Source organism: Mustela erminea, chromosome 16 (genome assembly GCF_009829155.1).
Source record: "Mustela erminea isolate mMusErm1 chromosome 16, mMusErm1.Pri, whole genome shotgun sequence".
NCBI lineage: Eukaryota > Metazoa > Chordata > Mammalia > Carnivora > Mustelidae > Mustela > Mustela erminea.
In genome coordinates, this window is record NC_045629.1 from 84,669,652 (window position 1) to 84,687,376 (window position 17,725).

General features: G+C 68.3%; 2 protein-coding genes and 1 long non-coding RNA gene across 12 annotated transcripts; 2 read left to right on the plus strand and 1 right to left on the minus strand.

Annotated features, from left to right (window-relative positions):
• The first annotated feature begins 1,633 nt into the window (after window positions 1–1,633).
• On the plus strand, window positions 1,634–4,370 carry LOC116574891 (sphingomyelin phosphodiesterase 5-like). 6 transcript variants are annotated; one of them, XM_032315878.1, is made up of 7 exons: window positions 1,638–2,722; window positions 2,804–2,876; window positions 3,093–3,233; window positions 3,306–3,395; window positions 3,481–3,544; window positions 3,628–3,763; window positions 3,836–4,370. In XM_032315878.1, exons 1-7 carry the CDS (start codon window positions 1,895–1,897, stop codon window positions 3,926–3,928), a joined length of 1,425 nt encoding a protein of 474 aa, XP_032171769.1. In that variant the 5' UTR covers window positions 1,638–1,894; the 3' UTR covers window positions 3,929–4,370. The 6 variants fall into 6 exon arrangements, with proteins under 6 accessions (XP_032171768.1, XP_032171766.1, XP_032171764.1 ...); XM_032315875.1 differs by having other exon boundaries at window positions 1,635–2,722; window positions 2,804–3,233; window positions 3,628–4,370; XM_032315874.1 differs by having other exon boundaries at window positions 1,636–2,722; window positions 2,804–3,395.
• On the minus strand, window positions 3,982–16,938 carry OPLAH (5-oxoprolinase, ATP-hydrolysing). 3 transcript variants are annotated; one of them, XM_032315867.1, is made up of 27 exons: window positions 16,686–16,938; window positions 12,983–13,206; window positions 12,717–12,908; window positions 12,082–12,181; window positions 11,883–12,006; window positions 11,613–11,808; window positions 11,358–11,523; window positions 11,136–11,274; window positions 10,991–11,058; window positions 10,593–10,858; window positions 10,358–10,470; window positions 10,102–10,272; window positions 9,760–9,897; window positions 9,528–9,666; window positions 9,192–9,304; window positions 8,800–8,951; window positions 8,103–8,263; window positions 7,922–8,023; window positions 7,672–7,846; window positions 5,916–6,100; window positions 5,666–5,812; window positions 5,442–5,576; window positions 5,157–5,306; window positions 4,916–5,073; window positions 4,676–4,836; window positions 4,453–4,550; window positions 3,982–4,201 (listed from the first exon to the last, which is right to left on the minus strand). In XM_032315867.1, exons 1-27 carry the CDS (start codon window positions 16,927–16,929, stop codon window positions 4,046–4,048), a joined length of 4,173 nt encoding a protein of 1,390 aa, XP_032171758.1. In that variant the 5' UTR covers window positions 16,930–16,938; the 3' UTR covers window positions 3,982–4,045. The 3 variants fall into 3 exon arrangements, with proteins under 3 accessions (XP_032171758.1, XP_032171760.1, XP_032171759.1); XM_032315869.1 differs by lacking the exon at window positions 16,686–16,938 and adding an exon at window positions 13,701–13,803; XM_032315868.1 differs by lacking the exon at window positions 16,686–16,938 and adding an exon at window positions 13,405–13,599.
• Window positions 15,340–17,516, plus strand: LOC116574894. 3 transcript variants are annotated; one of them, XR_004279535.1, is made up of 4 exons: window positions 15,340–15,677; window positions 15,813–15,972; window positions 16,594–16,997; window positions 17,446–17,516. It is a non-coding gene; the product is annotated as an uncharacterized LOC116574894 (long non-coding RNA). The 3 variants fall into 3 exon arrangements; XR_004279534.1 differs by having other exon boundaries at window positions 15,340–15,456; window positions 15,599–15,677; window positions 15,813–16,997; XR_004279533.1 differs by having other exon boundaries at window positions 15,813–16,997.
• The last annotated feature ends 209 nt before the right edge of the window (window positions 17,517–17,725 follow it).

Consider the following 17,725-nt stretch of genomic DNA (forward strand, 5'->3'; position numbering starts at 1 on the left):
GCCCTCTGCACTAGCTGGAGGAGGGGAGTGGGAGAGGCGGCAGGGAGAGCTTTGGACCTTCCTTGAGGGCAAGAGGGTGTTAGATGGCGGGGAGGGAACCAGGAGAAAGTAGCCCAACCCCGAGCCCCCGGCCAGCCCAGGGAGATGTGGCCAGTTCCGCAGGCCCAGGGAGAGGTGGCTGGCTCCACAGGGCTCGTGGGGGGGGGGGTGCTGAGCAGGAGAGGGCGGCGTGGAGACGGCTGCAGGGTGGAGCATGGGCAGAATGGGAAAGGGGGCGGGGGGCTGCAAGACAGGACAGCTGTGGACAGATGGGGAAGGGCCTGTGGGCAGTGCTGGAGACCAAGCAGTGCAGACAGGCTGCTGGTCCTCGCCAGGGTGTGTGTGTGAGATGCGGAAAGGGCAGCGGGGCGGGGCGGGGGGCGGCAGGGCGGCGGGGCGGGGGGCAGCCTACAGAGCAGCCTCTGGCCCAGAAGAGGAACTTGAGAGGACCGGCCTGAGGAAGGGGAGGGCCTGGGCTGTGAAGGGAGGATGGGGGTGGGCTGAAGCGGTGGGAATGCGGACCCCAGCAGAGGTGGCTCCTGCGGCAGCCGTGTGCGCCCGCCAGAGGACTCCAAGGGGCCAAGGGACTCAGCCCCCAGCGAGGAATGCAGGAAGGAGAGGGTCATGGAGTGCACCCAGGAGCCCCCTGCCTCTCTGCCCTCCCCACTCCCAGGCCTGCTACTTCAGGGAATCCAGCCAGACCCCCAGGACAGGCAGGGAAGGACTCTGCATATAGGGATGTGGAGATCTATAGATAGAAATCTCGCTCTGTCTGCTGAGAAGGCCCAGCATCGCGACACACCAGTAACAGGGAACACAGCCAGCACCAGATTTTGGTTTCTAAAGGCAATCAGGTTTTCCTGGAGAACTGGGAGTGGGGGAGGCAGGAAGCCCTGCACCTCGCCGCCTGTAGGCTTAATGGCAGCCCCGACTCAAACTACAGGGCAATTTAGGAGCAAACCCGGGAGATGAGGGGGGTGGGTCACAGCTCAGATCAGAAAGTGGGGCCCAGGCAGCCGCTGAAGGAGCGCGAGGCAGCAGGTCCCGGGAGCCAACCCAGCCGGTGCGAGAGGCTCTCCGGATGGGAGCGGTTTTCCCTGTGGCTCACGTGCCCCGGGGGGAAGCAGCCGCACAAAGCCCAACCAACGGTCCCTTACCCCGAGATTGGAAGCTCCTTGGGGTGGGGTCACAGAGCCGTCACCACGGGGTCAGGCCTCTGGGGGAAGCTCTTGGGACGCTCAGCGGGAGCCTCGGAGTCCGTCCCCCCTCTGGGGTGGGTCTTTGAACTCAGCGGCTGGACGTTGCAACAGAGGCAGACGGGTGGGGGTGGGGCGGACCCTGCAGTCTGGGCGGCCGGAGGGCCCTTGCAATTCCGCGCGGACTTGCCGGGAGAAGGGAGGGAGCTGAACGCAGCACGCCCCGCGCTCCCTTCGCCAGCCCGCCCGCGCCGGCGAGGACCGCTCTCCGCTGGGTGCAGGCTGCTCCCCAGCCCCCGTTCAGAGCCGCAGTGCTGGGGGTTCTCCCGGCGGCCTTCAGGGGAGGGCGGGGCCGGACGGGCAGGATCGGAGGCGTGGCTGCGAAACCGGGGTCTCTTTCGCTTTCCCTTTTGTTCTCTCCAACCGCCGCCGACACTCGGCGCCGGTGAGGAGCGCGCGGCTTCCCGGGCGCTCCGGTTTCCGCCCGCGCCCGCACCGCCCGGGAGCACAGCACCTTCCCGGCTCCGCGCAGAGGCTGCGCCACGTAGCCTTGACCCGCGACTCCCCTGCAGCTCCCGCGGACGCACCAACGAATCGATTCGCACGTTGGAGGCGACGGAGTCGCGGGGTCGTCCCGAGGCCAAGAAGTCCCGCGCGCCATGCAGTCCCCTCCCGACTGGCCCCCGACGCCCGGCACCCTGCGGCCCTCTCCCTTCCCGCACCCTGCCCTGCACGCCCTGCACCGCCTGGCCCGAGCCCTGCTCTTTCCGGCTTACTGGGCGCTGGACCAGCTGCTGGGCTGCGGGGCGCCGCTGGCGCGCGCGAACCGCCGCCGCGCGCTGAGAGCGGCCGCGGGCGCCGTGGGGGCGCTGCTGCTGCTGCTCCTGGCCGGCCTGCCCCTCGCCCTGCCCGGCCTGCTGCTCTGGCTGCCCCTGCAAGCTTGGCGCCGCCCCTTCTGCTACCGGCCCCCTCCGGAGTGCTGGGCGCCCCCGGCGCCCTGGCGCCCCTCCGCTGAGCCCGCGCGCTGCTTCGGCTTCCTCAGCGCGAACCTGTGCCTGCTGCCCGACGGCCTAGCGCGCTTCAACAACTTGCGGCACAGCCAGCGGCGCGCCGAGGCCATGGGCGCCGTGCTGCTCGCCGGCCTGCGGCCCTCGCGCTATGGGACTACGGGCTGCAGTCCGCCAGGGCCGGGGACGCCCGGTGGGTCGCTGATAGCCGCGGTGCCGGCGGGGCTGGACTTCGTGTGCCTGCAGGAGGTGTTCGACCTGCGCGCGGCGCACCGCCTCGTCCGCCGCCTAGCGCCCTATCTGGGCCCGGTGCTGTACGACGTGGGCTCCTTCGGCCTGCAGCCCGGACCGCACCTCAAGCTGCTCGGCAGCGGGCTGCTGCTGGCCTCGCGTTATCCGCTGCTGCGCGCTGCCTTCCGATGCTTCCCCCACGCACGGCGCGAGGACGCGCTGGCCTCCAAAGGACTGCTTTCCGCACAGGTATAAGCCCACCGGCCGCGGGGAGAGGGCTGGGCGTGGGGTCGAACAGGCGACGTTGCTGGGCGGTCCACGGTGTTGCAGGCGCAGGTGGGCATCCTGGACGGGCGCCGCATCGTGGGCTTCCTGCACTGCACGCACTTGCATGCGCCGAGTGGTGAGCCCCGCGGACGGGTCGCGGTCTCCCCTCCCTCATCCTGGCGGCGGCGGGTTCCAGCCCTCGTCTTTGTCTCCGCTCCCCCCACCGTTTGTCCACGGCCCGAAGCACCGCGAGCCGGGTGGTGGAGCGCCCTGCTGGGCTCGCAGGTCGGGGCCGGGCGGAGGCCGGGGTGGGGTGCGCATCCAGACTCAGCCTTCCTCCCCACCCCCGCAGGGGACGCGCCCTTGCGCTGCAAACAGCTGACGCTTCTGCTGGACTGGATCCAACAGTTTGAAGCCCAGAGCCGCCCGGGGGGCGATGCCGTGGCCTTCAGCGTGCTTCTGGGTGACCTAAACTTCGACAACTGTTCTTTAGGTGAGGGGGAAGCCGCAGGGGGCGGGATCAGCGCCTGGCTCCGCCCACCGAGCGCTGGCCTCTCCCCAGCAGACCACGCAAAAGAGCAGGAGCACGAGCTCTTCAGCCACTTCCGGGACCCTTGCCGGCTGGGCACTCGCCGGGAGCAGCCCTGGGCCCTGGGTACGGCGCCCGGGCGGGGAGCGGTCCTAGGGAGGGCTCTTGGGCCTCGGCGCCCCCGATGACCGCCGTCCCCGCCCCGCCCCAGGCACGATGCTGAACACCTCCACCCTGCGCCACTCGGTGGCCTGCTCCTCCGAGATGCTGCGGAGGTGAGTGCACACCTGGGGTCCGGCACCGCCCAGCACGGAGGGGAGCCCTGGCCTCTGGCCGTGACGACACCGCCCGTCCTCAGGGCCCTGGAGCAGGAGGAGGGGCGCCACCGCTACCTGGCAGGCCCTCCGGGCTTGGGCCCCCGGACTAAGCCTTGGCGGGGCCGGCGCGTGGACTATGTCATGTACCGGGGAGTGGCCGGAGGCCCGCTGAGCCCAGTAAGTGGCAGAATTCAGGGCGCTGGGCCGGCCGGAGCTGGGGCGACCCCTCAGCCTGACTCCTGCCCCCAGGAGGTGGAGCACGTGACCTTCAGCACTGCCCTGGCGGGGCTCACTGACCACCTGGCCGTGGGACTTCGGCTCCGAGTGTCTGTGCCCTCCTGACGCACGCACGCAGGCGCGGGCCCGGGTGGAAAGACGGACACGGAGGCAGAGCGTGAGCCTGGCCAGTTGCCGCGGGGACGGGGCGCCTTAAGAGCTGTTTATTGTGGGGGCCGTCCCTCACACTGCCTCCTGGGCCCTGCGGTACTCGTAGACGCTGCCGCGCTCGGGGAAGGCTGGGGGCTGCTGGGGCGACCCCGGCGGCGGTGGCGGCGGGGCGGGGTCATCCGGGTCCCCGTAGCCCCCACCGCCCGGTGTGTGGAGGCAGAACACGTCCTGTGGAACAGGGGGACAGGCTCAGCGCGGGCATGCCCTCCCCGCCAGACTGCCTCCCGCTGCGGCCCCAGCCACCCACCCCTCCCTCCACGGCGGCCCGCCTGGACCACGGAGGCCCAGCGCGCGCCCTCTGCCCTTCAGAAACCAAATTAAATTCAGTTTCCGGTCATCTTTGCAACTCTGCTCACTCTGCGGAAGGCGGATCAATGGGGGGCTAGCGGGAGAAAGAAAGGATGGGGCACAGTCCTTACCCCGGGGTACACGGGCACCGACGTCTTCCCCCCCAGATTCACGGTCCGGCCGTCCTTGCGGATAAGCAGGTTTAGGCCACGCGCGCCAGGCTCGCCGCCTGCCGGAAGAGGCGAGGTGAGGGCAACCCACGGGGCCAGGAGGGGAGGGACAGGGGAGGTTGGTGGGGAGACAGGAGGACACCCGGCCGCAGGGGCCCCGGGGGCAGGGGCTCGGGCCGCTCACCGTGGAGGCCGTAGGGCCGGAAGGCTCGGCGCTCGGTCAGCACGGACAGCAGCGCCTCCTCGCGGAAGAGCAGCTCGCGGATGACGCCATCGCCGCCCCGGAAGCGGCCGCGACCCCCAGACCCCAGCCTCAGCTCGAAGCGGCGCAGGATGACTGGGTACCTGCCGGGGGCGGGTACTTAGTGCGGCCGGCCCCGCCCCCGCCCCGCCCCCCCACCCCCAACCCCCCGCCGCAGCGCACCTGCTCTCCAGGATCTCCGGGTCGGTGATGCGCGTGTTGGTCATGTGGCTGTGCACGCCGCTGCGCCCGTGCCAGCCGGGGCCCGCGCCCGCGCCGCCGGCCACCGTCTCGTAGTAGCCCATGTGGGCATTCCCCAGGGTCACATTGTTCATGCAGCCCTGGCAGGGGCAGGTGGCATTTGCACTGGGCTAGAGGGGCACCGCCCGCAACATGCCCGAGCGCGCCCACCCACCCGCCGCACCTGCGAGGCGGCACAGGCCCCGAAGGCCCGCAGGATGACGTCCACCACGCGCTGGGACGTGAGCACGTTGCCGCCCACCACGGCCGCTTCGGGGGACGGGTCCAGGATGGAGCCTCTAGGAATCACCACGCGCACCGGCGCCAGGCAGCCCTGAGGGGAGGGGCCAGCTCTCAGGGCGCTCGGGGAGTATCCCTGCGCCTACCCCCAGCACCCCGAGATCAGCCCTCTGTGGGGTAGCCTACGCCCCCAGGACGGTTCAGGGCGACAGCGCACGCGCACGCGCACCTGGTTAAGCGGGATGTCCCGGCCCACCAAACAACGCAGACAGTAGATGAGCGCCGACAGCGTGATGGCCCGCGGGGCGTTGAGGTTGCCGAACACCTCCGGCCCGGTGCCGCTGAAGTCAAACACGGCGCTGCCCTGCCGCGGGGTAAGGGGAGGGGTCAGCCGCAGCCTGGCGGCCGAGCCTCCCAAACCCTCCTCCAACGGCCCCGCCGCCACCGCCTGACCTGACTCAGGTTGATCTGCACGCGCAGGCGGATGGGGGAGCCGTCGTCCATGTGGTCCTCTGCAGACACCTCCAGGGGCAGGCCCCGGGCCTGCCGGGAGGTTCCGAAGGCCCGCAGCATGTCCCGCACGGCCAGCTCTGCGTTTGCCTGGCAGACAGAATGTTCTGTGGGCAGTCATACATCTTCCAGGTGGTGCCGGCGCCCCCACCTCCCCACCCAGCTGCCCCCTGCCCAGGCGCGCTGGGCCCACCTGAATATGGCCCATGTAGGCCTGCACCACGTCCAGCCCGTACTGCCCGATGAGCTCCCCCACCAGCTGGATGCCTTTCTGGTTGGCTGCCACCTGCGCTCGCAGGTCGGACAGGTTGTCGTGCAGGTTCCGAGTTCCGCTGCAGCCGGGAATCTTGCCTGGAGCCCGCAGGGCCTCAGTCACCGCTGGACAGAGGAGGTCACCACTGAGACCCCCGAGCCCCCGGGGCTCCCTGGTGCCCCGCTCCACACCGGCCTTACCTCCACTGGGCACTGTGCGGGGCGCCCCATGTCGGCCCTTCACGGGCTCTCCCCCGGCCCTCCCATCTGCTCAACCTTCTCCTTCCCACCCCCCACCCCCCCAAGGTACCCCAGACGAGGACAGGCAGCTTTGCCTGTGACCTCATAGGAGCTGGAGGCTCCGGGGGCTGGCAGGGGCTCCTCCCTCAGCAAACCCTGCCTCCGTCTTTAATTCTCCCGGCCCCAGGTCCCCGCCACCTGCCACGCCCCACCACCTGCCACACACCCCCTGCCCTTTCTGGCCTTCCCTCCCCTCTTCCATGACCCTCCCCCAATCACACTGCCCCACGGGGTGTGGCTCTCTCCACCACTGTGAAGGGGTCTCTCTGTGCCTCGTGTCCCCCCAAACAAATCTGGGAGCCCCAGAGACCGAGGGACAGCGTCTCTCCCTAGTCTGAGGTACAGTACTCCCTTGGGCCCTGGCCACTGTGTCCTCTGTCCCGCACCTGCTCGTGTCCCTCCCCTGATTCTGGCCCCTTGCCCTCTGCTCCCCGCACCCCAACCAAGAGGGTGGCCAGGCCTGGGTCACTGTGTGTGTGTGACAGCGGCCTGCAGCTCTGTTGCTCTACCCTCCACCCTGCCCACAGCACGTGCCCTCACTCTGGGATGCCCCCCTAGGCTCCCAGGCCCCTGCCGCCTTCACCAGCTGTGTTTGCCACTGCCCCTGTGTCCTGGGCCACACTGCAAACCCTGCCCTGATTTCCATGTAGCTGCCTTGTGCCCGCCTGTTGTCGAAGCCTCCCTCCAACCCCTAGTTGTCCCAACTTGACTCCTCGCCCCGTCCACCAATCCCCCCCAATGCCAACCTTGATCTCGGAGACAGTTGTCCCTACCGTGATGCCTGCTGCCCACCTCGAGGGTCAGCACCACCCAGGGCAACCGTGGCTGCCCCTCACTACCCTCAGCTTGGCCTCTGGGCCACCCTCTAACACCCACCCACTCGGCACGCAGGCTGGGGGCTCTCATGGTGTGCAGGCAGACCAGTGCAGGCCCGCTGAAGCCCTTCACAGCCACCCCTCCACCCAGTGTCTCAGACCCAAGCCCAGGAAAGTTCTCTAAGAGCCCGCAGTCCTTGGGCCCTGTCCTCACCGCTCTCTGCAGCCCCCAGACCCAGTGCAAACGCAGCAGACTAACCACCATGGGCCACTGCCTACCTTGCAACAGGTTTCTCTCCCTCCTTTGGCCAGTCCCATGGGTATCCTGGCCAGCTCCCCACCCCCAACATCACTGAGGCCTTCCTGGGCCCAGGCAGAATGTGCCTCAGAGCCTCTGGTCATCTCTGAGAGACGGTCTGCAACCACTGTGGGGTCGTGACCCACCCCCCAGGCTCAAGGCAGGCCTGGGCCGCTAGGCAGTGTCCCAGTATCCCCCCTGGCCTGGCTGTAAGGAGCAGCCCCGTGTCCGGCTCACCAACGCCTGCCCTGCCCTCGCCATCACCCCACCCCTACCCCACTCACCCTCCTCCTGGAAGACGCCCCCTTGGACGAGCTTGAACGACAGAAAGACAGCGCCCTCCTGCTGCAGTGTGGTGGAGTGGGGTGGCATGGAGCCCGGCGTGATGCCCCCGATGTCAGCGTGATGCCCGCGGCTAGCCACGTAGAACACGGGCCGAGTCTGACCTGGCCAAAACACCTGGCGGCACAGAGCGAGCGTCAGCTGCTCGGCCAGCCTCACCCCCGGGGCCGCCCCAGCGGAGGAGGTCCTCACCGGCGTGATGACAGTCAGGTCCGGCAGGTGGCTGCCCCCGGCGCTGGGGTGGTTGCTCAGCAGCACGTCGCCAGGGTGGAGGTCAGCCCCCAGGTGCTGGATCTGAGGCCAGGAGACAGCCCAGGGTTGGAAGGGGCAGGGGTTGGGGGGGTCAGGGAAAGCAGGGGGGGACCCGCCAAACCTGGAACTGCACGGTCTCCTGCATGGCACCCAGGTGCACGGGGATGTGGGGGGCATTGGACACCAGCCCCCCATCCGGCCCGAAGAGGGCGCAGGAGAAGTCCAGGCGCTCCTTGATGTTGGTGGAGATGGCTGTTCGCTGCAGGATGCGGCCCATCTGCTCTGGGGGCACAGAGTGACGGGCAGCCGCTGGCCCTACCCCCAGTGCAGCCGGCCGACGCGCACAACAGCAAGACATCGACCTGCCGCCTTCCAGGGGCGCCCAGGGTGGCAGTGGCTCGTGTGCACCCGGAGAGGCCACAGCCGGGCCACCATGCCCATGTGAGGGCCGTCCCTTTCCTCTCCATCCTGCCTGGAGCCTCACCGAGAACCTGAGACCCCACCCGTCCCCCTCCAGCGCGCCCAGCACAGTAGGAAGCCAGTGCCCAGGCACAGGACTCAGGGCCTCGAGCAGCCCCAGCCCGATCCCGCAAGGACAGGTTCACTAGGCTGAGCCCACCTCCTGTCCACGGACCCCATGGCTGTCGGTGGGACCTATGTACTCACCGGTGCCGGGGGCTGGCCATCCCAGCGCTGGGCCACACCGCCCACCTTCCCCTGGGTCACACCCCGCCTCTCTCCACACACCCCCGAGGGCCATACCGCCTGCTCCCCTCTGCCCTGGACACACTCTCCCACAGACGGGGGCAGCCACTGACCAGCAATGCTCATGAAGCGGTGTGAGAAGATGGACAGGTGGATGGGGTCAAGCTGGGCCCCCACTGTGCTTGGGGCCTCAGCCCCCACAGAGATGCGGATGTCCCCCGTCTCAGTCACCTCTGCCTGACAGCCCGGTTCCACCAGGATCGTGCTGAGGGCAGGGGCACAAGAGGCTGGAGGTGCCACGCCAGCGCAGAGCCCCCTTCCCAAGTAGACACCACACATCCCCAGGCTGGGGCCGCGTCCACCCTAATGGGACCCTAGAGTCCCCCACAGTCTGTAGTCTCAGGCCCGAGAACCCTCCACCAGGACCCCGAGCTCCCTCGGGCTCTGGCAGCTGTGCCCCCAGCCCTCGCGGCCATGGCCCCACCCTCACCAGGCATCAGCCCACCTGTTGCTGTCGATGATGAGGCAGGGCCCCTGAAGCTTGTGCCCGAAGCCCAGCTCTCCCAGCAGGTACACGGGGGTTTCCTGGTACCCCCCCTCAAAGTAGCACTGGGTCATCTGAGGAGGGGGTGCTGAGTGCGCTTCCAGTGTCCAGCTCCCTGCTGGGTCTCCCCGCCCGCCCACGCCTGGCCCCACGTCCCTGTGGGTGTGGGTGTGGGTGGGCGGGTGGGGGGCTGAGTACGCTTCTGGGGTCCGGCTGCCTCCTGGGTCTCCCCGCCCGCCCACGCCCGGCCCCACGTCCCTGTGGGTGTGGGAGGTGGGCAGATGCAGAGCCACCCACCTTGTCCACCCGGGGAGGCCCAGTCTGAGCTTTGGCCACATCCTCAAGGCGAAGGCCACTTCGGCCTGTGCCCCTCACGCGCACGTCGTCCACCACCACGGGCCGCTCAGGGATGACGAATCCAAACTCCCTCATGTACCTGCATGTCCCCAGCCCCGAGGGAACTCTCAGAGCAGGGCGGCCAGGCTGGTGGGCCTCCCACCAGCACCCCCAGGGACGCGCGGTTGCCAACCTCTCCACAAAGGCGGCCCCAAAGTCACCAGCCCGGGGCGAGCGGGCTGTGGCCGGGTGCTGGTGTGCAGACACCATCAGGGCGCAGTCGGTGCCCTGGTAGCGCAGGTGCAGGAAGCTCTCAGTGCTGATCTGGGACCTGGGGCAGGGGCCAGAGGGGTGCTCACACAGGGCCGCCTAACGGGACTCCTGTCCTGCCTTCCCCAGCCCTCCTTGACCACTGCCCCCATGGTCCCCCAGCACCATCTGGGAAATTGGGCGGTCAATCCACCTGGGGGGCGGGGCGCTGGGATGCGGGCCTTGGCCTGGCCCGGTGCCCCCCAGCCCGCCCCTCGCTCCCCACCTGGGAAAGCCCTGGGCCCGCAGAGCATCCACGCACTGCTCCTCCAGGCAGCTCAGCCTCTGGTCCAGCTGCATAAAGGTCTCAGGCGCATAAGGCAAGGAGCAAGGCTCCTGGGCCTCGTGCACCACGTCCGCCAGGGCCAGTCCCAGCGCCGACAGCAGCCCGCTGTGCCTGTGGGACAGGGACCTCGGCAGTGTGAGACACCTCCTGACGCCAGCGCCCCAGCCTAGGACACGGGTGCCACTCCCACACGTACCTGTGAATGTGCACAGTGTCCATGCCCAGGGCCCGGGCAATGGCACAAGCGTGCTGCCCACCAGCTCCCCCAAAGCAGGCCAGAACATGGGCCGAGGGGTCATGGCCTCGTGCCTGGGAAACCAGAAGGGGGTCGGTGGCAGACCCTAACCCTGTCTGGCCGCCCAGCCCTCCCCCCGCTTGCATTGCCTGAGTGGGAGGCGCGGGACGGGGGCGCAGGCATGGAGGGGGCATACCTGCGTGAGTGCGCGGATCGGCCGACACATGGCCTCATTGGCCACACGCACAAACCCCATGGCCACCTCCTCCAGGCTCAGGGGAGAGGCTGGGCAAGGCCCGTTGGTCAGGAAGCTGTTGACCTCGGTAGCCACAGCCTCCAAGGCCTTTCGGGAGGCCTCAGGGGACAGCGGCTGGTCCTCTCCAGGCCCAAAAATGCAGGGGAAGGAGGCAGGCAGTAGGCGACCCAGAACCAGATTGGCATCCGTCACTGTCACGGGCCCCCCTGGGAGGTGTGCAAGGGGTGGGGGTTGGGGGGTGGAGACGGGGCCCAGGACTGGGCAGCGGGGGCTGGGAGGGTTGGGGCGGGCCTGGGCAGCAGGGGCAGGGCCCTGGCCGGGCAGACAGCAGCTCCTACCTTTGCGGTAGCAGGCGGGGCCGGGATGGGCTCCTGCAGACTCAGGCCCCACCACAAAGAGGCCGGACCTGGGACAGGGTGGGCTGCACTCAGAGGTGCCCTGGGAGGAAGGGCTGGGGGGCCCAGCCCAGGGGCAGGGGCTGACCTGAAAAAGAGGCGGGAGCCCCCACCCGCCGCCACTGTGTTGATGTCCAGCTGGGGGGCCTGGAGGGTGACACCCGCTGTGCTGGCCTCAAAGACATGCTCGAACTCCCCAGCATAACGGCTCACATCAGTGGACGTGCCTGTTCGGGGGAGGGGCACGAGGAGTGACTCACAGACGCAGACACCCCCGCACTGCCTGCCCCCACCCCCGCAGCCTTCCTACCTCCCATGTCAAAGCCAATGACAGGCTGGCCGCCTTCCACCCGGTAGGTGGTGGCCGAGTAGCCAACCACGCCCCCCGCGGGTCCAGACAGCACAGCACGGGAGCCGCTGAAGGAATCTGTGGGTGCCAGGCCGCCGTCCGAGCGCATGAACAGAACCCGCACGTCCTGGGGTGAGCGGGTGACCAGTGAGGGGGACAGGGCCGGCTCAGGCTGGGGGTGACTGGGAGGAGGTGGGGGCGGGGTGAGGGGCTCACCTTGAGCTGGCCCTGGAAGCCACGGCGGAAACCCTGTACGTAGCGCTGGATGGTGGGTGTCAGGTAGGCATCGGCACAGGCCGTGTGCCCCCGCGGCACGATGCGCACCATGGGCATGGCCTCCGAGGACAGGGACACGTGCGTGAAACCCAGCTCCTGGGCCAGGGCGCCCACCTGCTGCTCGTGCTGGGCCCACCTGCAACAGGAGCCAGCAGTCCTTGCCTCCGCCCGCACCTCCCGCCCGCCCCAGCCCCCGCAGCCCGCACTCACGTGTAGGAGTGCATGAGCACCACCGCCAGGCTGCGGATGCCTCGAGCCAGGAGCCCCTCCAGCTTCCCGCGCAGACCCCCGAGGTCCACCGGCTGTTGCACCTCCAGCAGGTCCCCTGTGCGGCCTGCCGGGAAGCCCGTTACCACCTGTTGGAGGCCCCGAGGAGACCCCGTGCCCTAAGCCGGGAGGCCCCCCACACCTTTGACAGGTGTCGCGGCGCCGGGCTCCCCGCGGTACAGCACCACGCGCTCCTCCACCTCCAGCACCTCCTCGTACAGCACCTCAGGCATGGGCACGGCCTGGGGGCAGGCAGAGACTCAGAGGACGCCCAGGCCTGAGGGTCCTTGCTGGGGCCCTGCGTGGGTGGGGCAGTGCAGGCCAGGGGATGTGTCCCAACAGGCCTGTCAACAGGCCCAGGAGACACGGTCAGACAGGGCGGCCCCAGCAAGGCCCACCCAGGGGCCGGCTCCCCACTCCCAGGCACCTGAGTGTAGCCAAGGGCCCACCCCCACAGGGGCAGCTCCCTCCACCAACCGCGAAGGGGAGGGTCGGGAGGGCAGGCTCCTACCCCGCACCCTGTAAGGTCTGTCTTGTGTCGCTCCACACCCGAGTCCAGGACAGGGCATGGTGGCAGACAAGAACAGCACTACCTGTGAGCACTCCGAGGGCTTGGGGGACACAGTGCCTGCCACGAGTGCTGGAACCTCCCCTCTGCCTATCAGCTGATGGCCTTGGGCCAGCACTGACCAAGGACATCCCTCCCCAAGGGACCATGGCATCCCCGAGAAACATGAGCTGCTGGGCCCAGCCACCAGCTGGAGCGGGTGAGCTCACCAGATCAAAGAGGTCCTCTCGGGCCTGGGTGCCCACGTGCAGCAGGTCTCGGAAGCCACGTGTGACCAGCAGGGCCACCCGCTCCCCGCGCCGCTCCAGCAAGGCGTTGGTGGCCACTGTGGTGCCCATGCGGATGCTGGCAATGCGACTGGTGTCCAGCGGCCGGTCCCGGGGCAGCGGCATGCCCCCCTCCTGGGAACCCCATGGTCGGTGTCAAGCCTCTGGGCCCCAGGTCCCACCACACCCCGCCTTCCTGCCCTGGCCACCTGCTCCAGGATGCGGCGGATGCCTTCAGTCGGTGCGTCTGCATAGTTGGCGGGATCTTCTGAGAGCAGCTTCAAGACCCTCACGTGCCCCCCGGGACACTGGGCAAAGACATCTGTGAAGGTGCCTCCGCGGTCGATGGCGAAGTGGAAACGCCCCTCGGGGCTGCCCATGATGATGGGGCTGGAGTCCAGCAGCGACTCTTCAGCCGGTAGTCCGGGAAGAACTGGACGGAGACCGCCGATCAGGCCACAGGCCCAGGGGGGCATCGGCGGGCTGGCAGCCTTGGGTAGAGATGGGATGGGGAGGGGCAGGCGGGGCGGAGGGGGGGTTTCCAGGTCCCGAAGGAGTCCTGGGCAGAGCGGGAGCTGCAGACCCAGCTCAGAGGGCAGGGTGGGTCCGGCGCCCTAGTGGCCTGCATTACCCGGCTCCCAGCGCGCCCGGAGCAGGTCTTTCGGAGGGGGACGCGCCACGGAAGCCCACGGGCCGGGGGGCCTGGGCTCTTTTGGCACGAAGAGGCACGGGGGCCGGGGGCGGGCGGGGGAAGCCCCACTCGCAGCCGCGCGACCTTCGGGCCCGGGCCCTGGGGGACGCGGGGCGGGGCCTGCGCAGACGGCGGGGCGGGCCGGGGCGGGGCCGGGAGGCGCGGAGCCGCGGGGGTCGCGCGGCCGGGGCAGGGCGGCGAGGAGAGGGGCCCGGGCGCGCGGGTGCGGGGCCCACCTGGCGGGTCGGCTCCGAGCGGTCAGCGGTCTGCGGGCCCCGCGCTCCCGCCCCGCCCCGTCCCCTGCCCGGAAGCGGAGCCCGCCCCCCGCAGGACCGGTCCGGGCGCGCACGGCCCTCCCGGTTGCGTAAGGCTCGGCTCGCCGGGAACCGCCTCCCTCCTCCGCCGGGAGCCACCCGGGGACACGGCGGGGCGCGGGGCGGAGCGGGGCCAGGCGCGGCGCGGTGCTGGCGCGTCCCCGGCCTCCGGGCACCTCCGTTCCGCCGGCCGTCAGGCCCCAAGCCAGGCCAGAGGTCGCCGAGCCTAGGAGCCCCGGGGCCCACTCCGGGAGCCCCGGGGCAGGGAGAGCAGAACGCGCGGCAAAGAAATGCCAGCCCGAGCTGCGCTGGCACGAGGCGGCTCCGCCGCGGGAATGGGGCCAGGGCGCCGGCGGGAAGGAGCGCGGGTGGGGGGGCGCGCCCTGCAGAACCCCTTGCTCCCCGCGTGCTTGCAGATGCTGCGGGCAAGGGCCCCCCACAAGCTATCAACACCCCTGCTGCCCGTCCAAGGCTAACCCCGCTGCAGCCGAGGCTGGAGCAGCAGGACCCCCACAACAGACGGGCTGATGTCCCAGAAGCTGCGGGGAGTGCCCTGAGGAGGCAGACGGCTCTCCCACGCTGGCTGTTCCCCAATGGCAGAGAGGTGCCCAAGCTTGGAGTGGGCTCAAACTGTGCAGGGACTGGAGCAGGCCTTTCCCACTCCCTAGAGGGAACAATGTGTGTGTGCGGTGGGGGGGGGGGGGGCGGTGTCCCAGGCAGAGGCGACAGCGGGTGGAGAGGGCTTCACCTCATGTGCCAGGCCGGGTAGCCAGGCCAGCAGGGCCCCCCCAACACGCTCTCCTGTCCCCTAGGAAACTTGCCTGCCCTGCTTGGTCCCTGCAGGTGGGCGGGAGGTGGGCCGGGTGGGGACCACAGGCTTTGGGGTGCACCCCAGGCTGCAGCAGGGAGCTCCCATCTGCCTGCAGGCCTTTGGCAGCCTCAGCGTCCCCTTCCATGTGGTGGGGGAGGGAGGAGACATGGTTTTGAAAGAACTGGACCCTAGATTCAGTGACTCAGAGCAGGTCTGCTCACACCTTCTGCTGGTGGCCCATGGCCTCCTCCACCAGCCCAGGCTCCAGAGGGTGTCTCCCCACATCCAGCCCTGCCTGGGCCAAGCGTGGAGGACTTGAGCTCCCACACCTCCCCCGTCCCTCTCGCCCAGCTGGGGCCCCCCATAATCAGTACAGCCACCACGCAGGAGCTCTACCTCTGCTTGCTCTGAGCAAGCCACAAGGTGGTGGTCAGCAGCCCCCTTTCAGTCAGAACCCCCGCCTGCGGCCCCACCATGTCTCCTTCGTTCCCGTACAGCAGCTGCCCGGCGGACAGCCCATGCACTCGTCCACATGACTGGGTGATCATCCCACCAAATCCCCCACACGGCCTCTCCGACTGGGCCCTCAGCTGAGAATCCATCTGGAGACTTCCACGACCCGCATCCTCCAGCGCCTAGGGATCCACACTCGGTCAAGCCTTCTCAGCGCCGCCCAGCCACGCCCCCCTCCCCTCACACACACCGCACCATCTTCCCCTTGTGGCTCGTGATCGTCCTCGTCACCCCACGCCCTTCCAGCAGCGCCCAGCGGCTCCGTCCCTGGACTGCGCCTCCCCGGCGGGGTCTATCCTCCGCCCCACTCGTGTCCTGGCTCTCTTGACCTCACCTCCACTGAGATCATAGCTGGTAAGACCAAAGAAGGTCCCAGCCGTCCCAGTGCCCGGTCCCGCTCTGACCACCCCGTGTGTCCCCCCGTCCCCCAGCTGTGTGTGTGGGAAGCACCTACCGTGATGGGCTCCTGACTTGCTCCCCGACTTCCTCCTGCCAGCCTTCACCACACCTTCCTGATGCGAGTGTTCCGAGGAGGGCCCCTCTGCTATGCCCTGAATTGCGTCCCCTCAAAATGCGTATGTTGGAGCCTACCTACCCCATACCATGATGGGGTTTGGAGGCGGGATCTATGCGAGGTGATGAAGTCATGAGAGTGGGGCCCCAGGGTGGGATTAGCGCCCCTGTAAGAAGAAACGGCTTGCTCTCTCCAGAAGCTGCAGACGCGCTAGACAGCGGCCAGCTCTAAGCCAACCGCAGAGCCCCACCGAGAGCCCCGCCAGCACCCTGAGTTCGGACTCCCAGGCTGCACCTGTGGGAAGCAAACTGTTGCAGTGATCCTGCCTGCAGCGTTTGGACAGAGCAGCCCCGAGTGTAAGTCCCAGCTCCGGTCACACTGTCTCCCCCGTTGTCGCCTCAGGTCCCTCAGCAGCAGGGATGGAAGCCGGTGCCAGGACTGGCATGCCCCCTCCCCGTATCTCCCTGTGGATCTGCACAGCCAGAGGCTTCCCTGCAGCATGGTGCCTGTCCCCATGAGACTGGGGTCCCCTGAGCCTGCCCGCACCAGGGACAGTGCCCTACTTGCAGAGCTGAGGTTAAAGCCTGGGAGCTGCCCTCACCTACCTCCTCACCCCCCACACCCAGCCTTCAGGCCCCTGCCCTAGCCAAGCCTGTCACTTCTCACCAGGAGAATGACCCTCACCCACCCCATCCCATCAGGCCGGGAGCCCCAGAGGCCCAGATCCTGCCGTCAGGTTCCTTCCGACCTGCAGGGCCTTCCTGGTCCTCGCCTGCCCTCCCCTTCACCAGCGCTGGCTCAGCACGACGCCTCAACACACCCAGCTTGCTGCCACCTCAGGGCCTTTGCACAGACTAACTCTCAGCTCAACCCCAGCCTTGTGGCTCCCTCACTTGGGTCCAGCCCTGCTCCGACACCACTTTCTCGCGGCTGCACTTCCTTCATATCGGTCCCCCAGCACCTTCCACTCCCGACAGGCTGCTGCCCTTGGAAGCAGGGCTTACCCCACTTTCCAGGCTCTTGGCACAAGTTGACGGAGTGAAGCTCCACGGGCCCTGGCGCTTCTCACCTCTTTCGGCATCCTTGAACTTGATGGTTCTCCTCCGGGATGGCCGGGGGCTAGCAGCCACCTCAGCTAGGATCCCTGAGCTGCAGAAGCCCAGGCTGCTGCCCCGGTTCCGAAGCACCAGCTTCAGCTCCTGGTTTTCCTGGATGAGCTGCACCAGCCGCCGCAGCTCCTCGTTCTCCTGCGCCAGCCGCTGGATCTCCTGCCGCAGGCCCTCGTAGCTGCTCAGGAGGGACATGCCCGGCATCAGGGGCGGCAGCTGCCAGCAGCTGGCGGGCTGGCCGGGGACAGTGGACCGGACCCCGTCATTGTGAGGTCAGTGGCCTCCCTGCCCCCGTGCCTCGGCCGCATTCCGGGGCCTGGCAGTTCCGATCGCCTTGAGTGGGGCACACCTGACTGCTGACCTCTGACCTCTGGCCCCTGACAGCCCAATGACTCGGGCCTAGAGTCCCTCTAGGAAGCCCCTTCTGCAGGGGAAAAGCTTCTTTTTCTCTTTAATTTAATTTAGCTTCAGTTAACATATAGCGTATTCTCCATTTCAGACGTGGAGCTCAGTGAGCCATCAGTGTCCTACAACACCCGCCGCCCACCCGTCCCGCGCCCCCTTCATGCCCATCCCCAGCCACCGGCGCCCAGCCCTCCCCTCCAGCAGCCCTCAGTTTGTTTCCTGTGCTTAAGAGTCTCTCATGGCTTGTGTCCCTCTCTGGTTTCATCTTACTTTGTTTTTCCTTCCCTTCCTTGTTTCTCGAATTCCTCCTATCAGAGAGCTCATGTGAACCTGCCTTTCTCCGACTGGCTGACTTCGCTCCACGCGGGACTCTCCAGTTCCGTCCACGTCGTCGCCAATGGCAGGATTTCATTTCTTCTTCTTTTTTTTTTTTTAAGATTTTATTTATTTGAGAGAGACAGCAAGAGAAAGCATGAGGGGAGAAGGTCAGAGGGAGAAGCAGACCGCCCGTGGAGCCGGGAGCCCGAGGCGGGACTCGATCCCGGGAGTGCGGAATCATGACCTGAGCCGAAGGCAGTGGCCCAACCAACTGAGC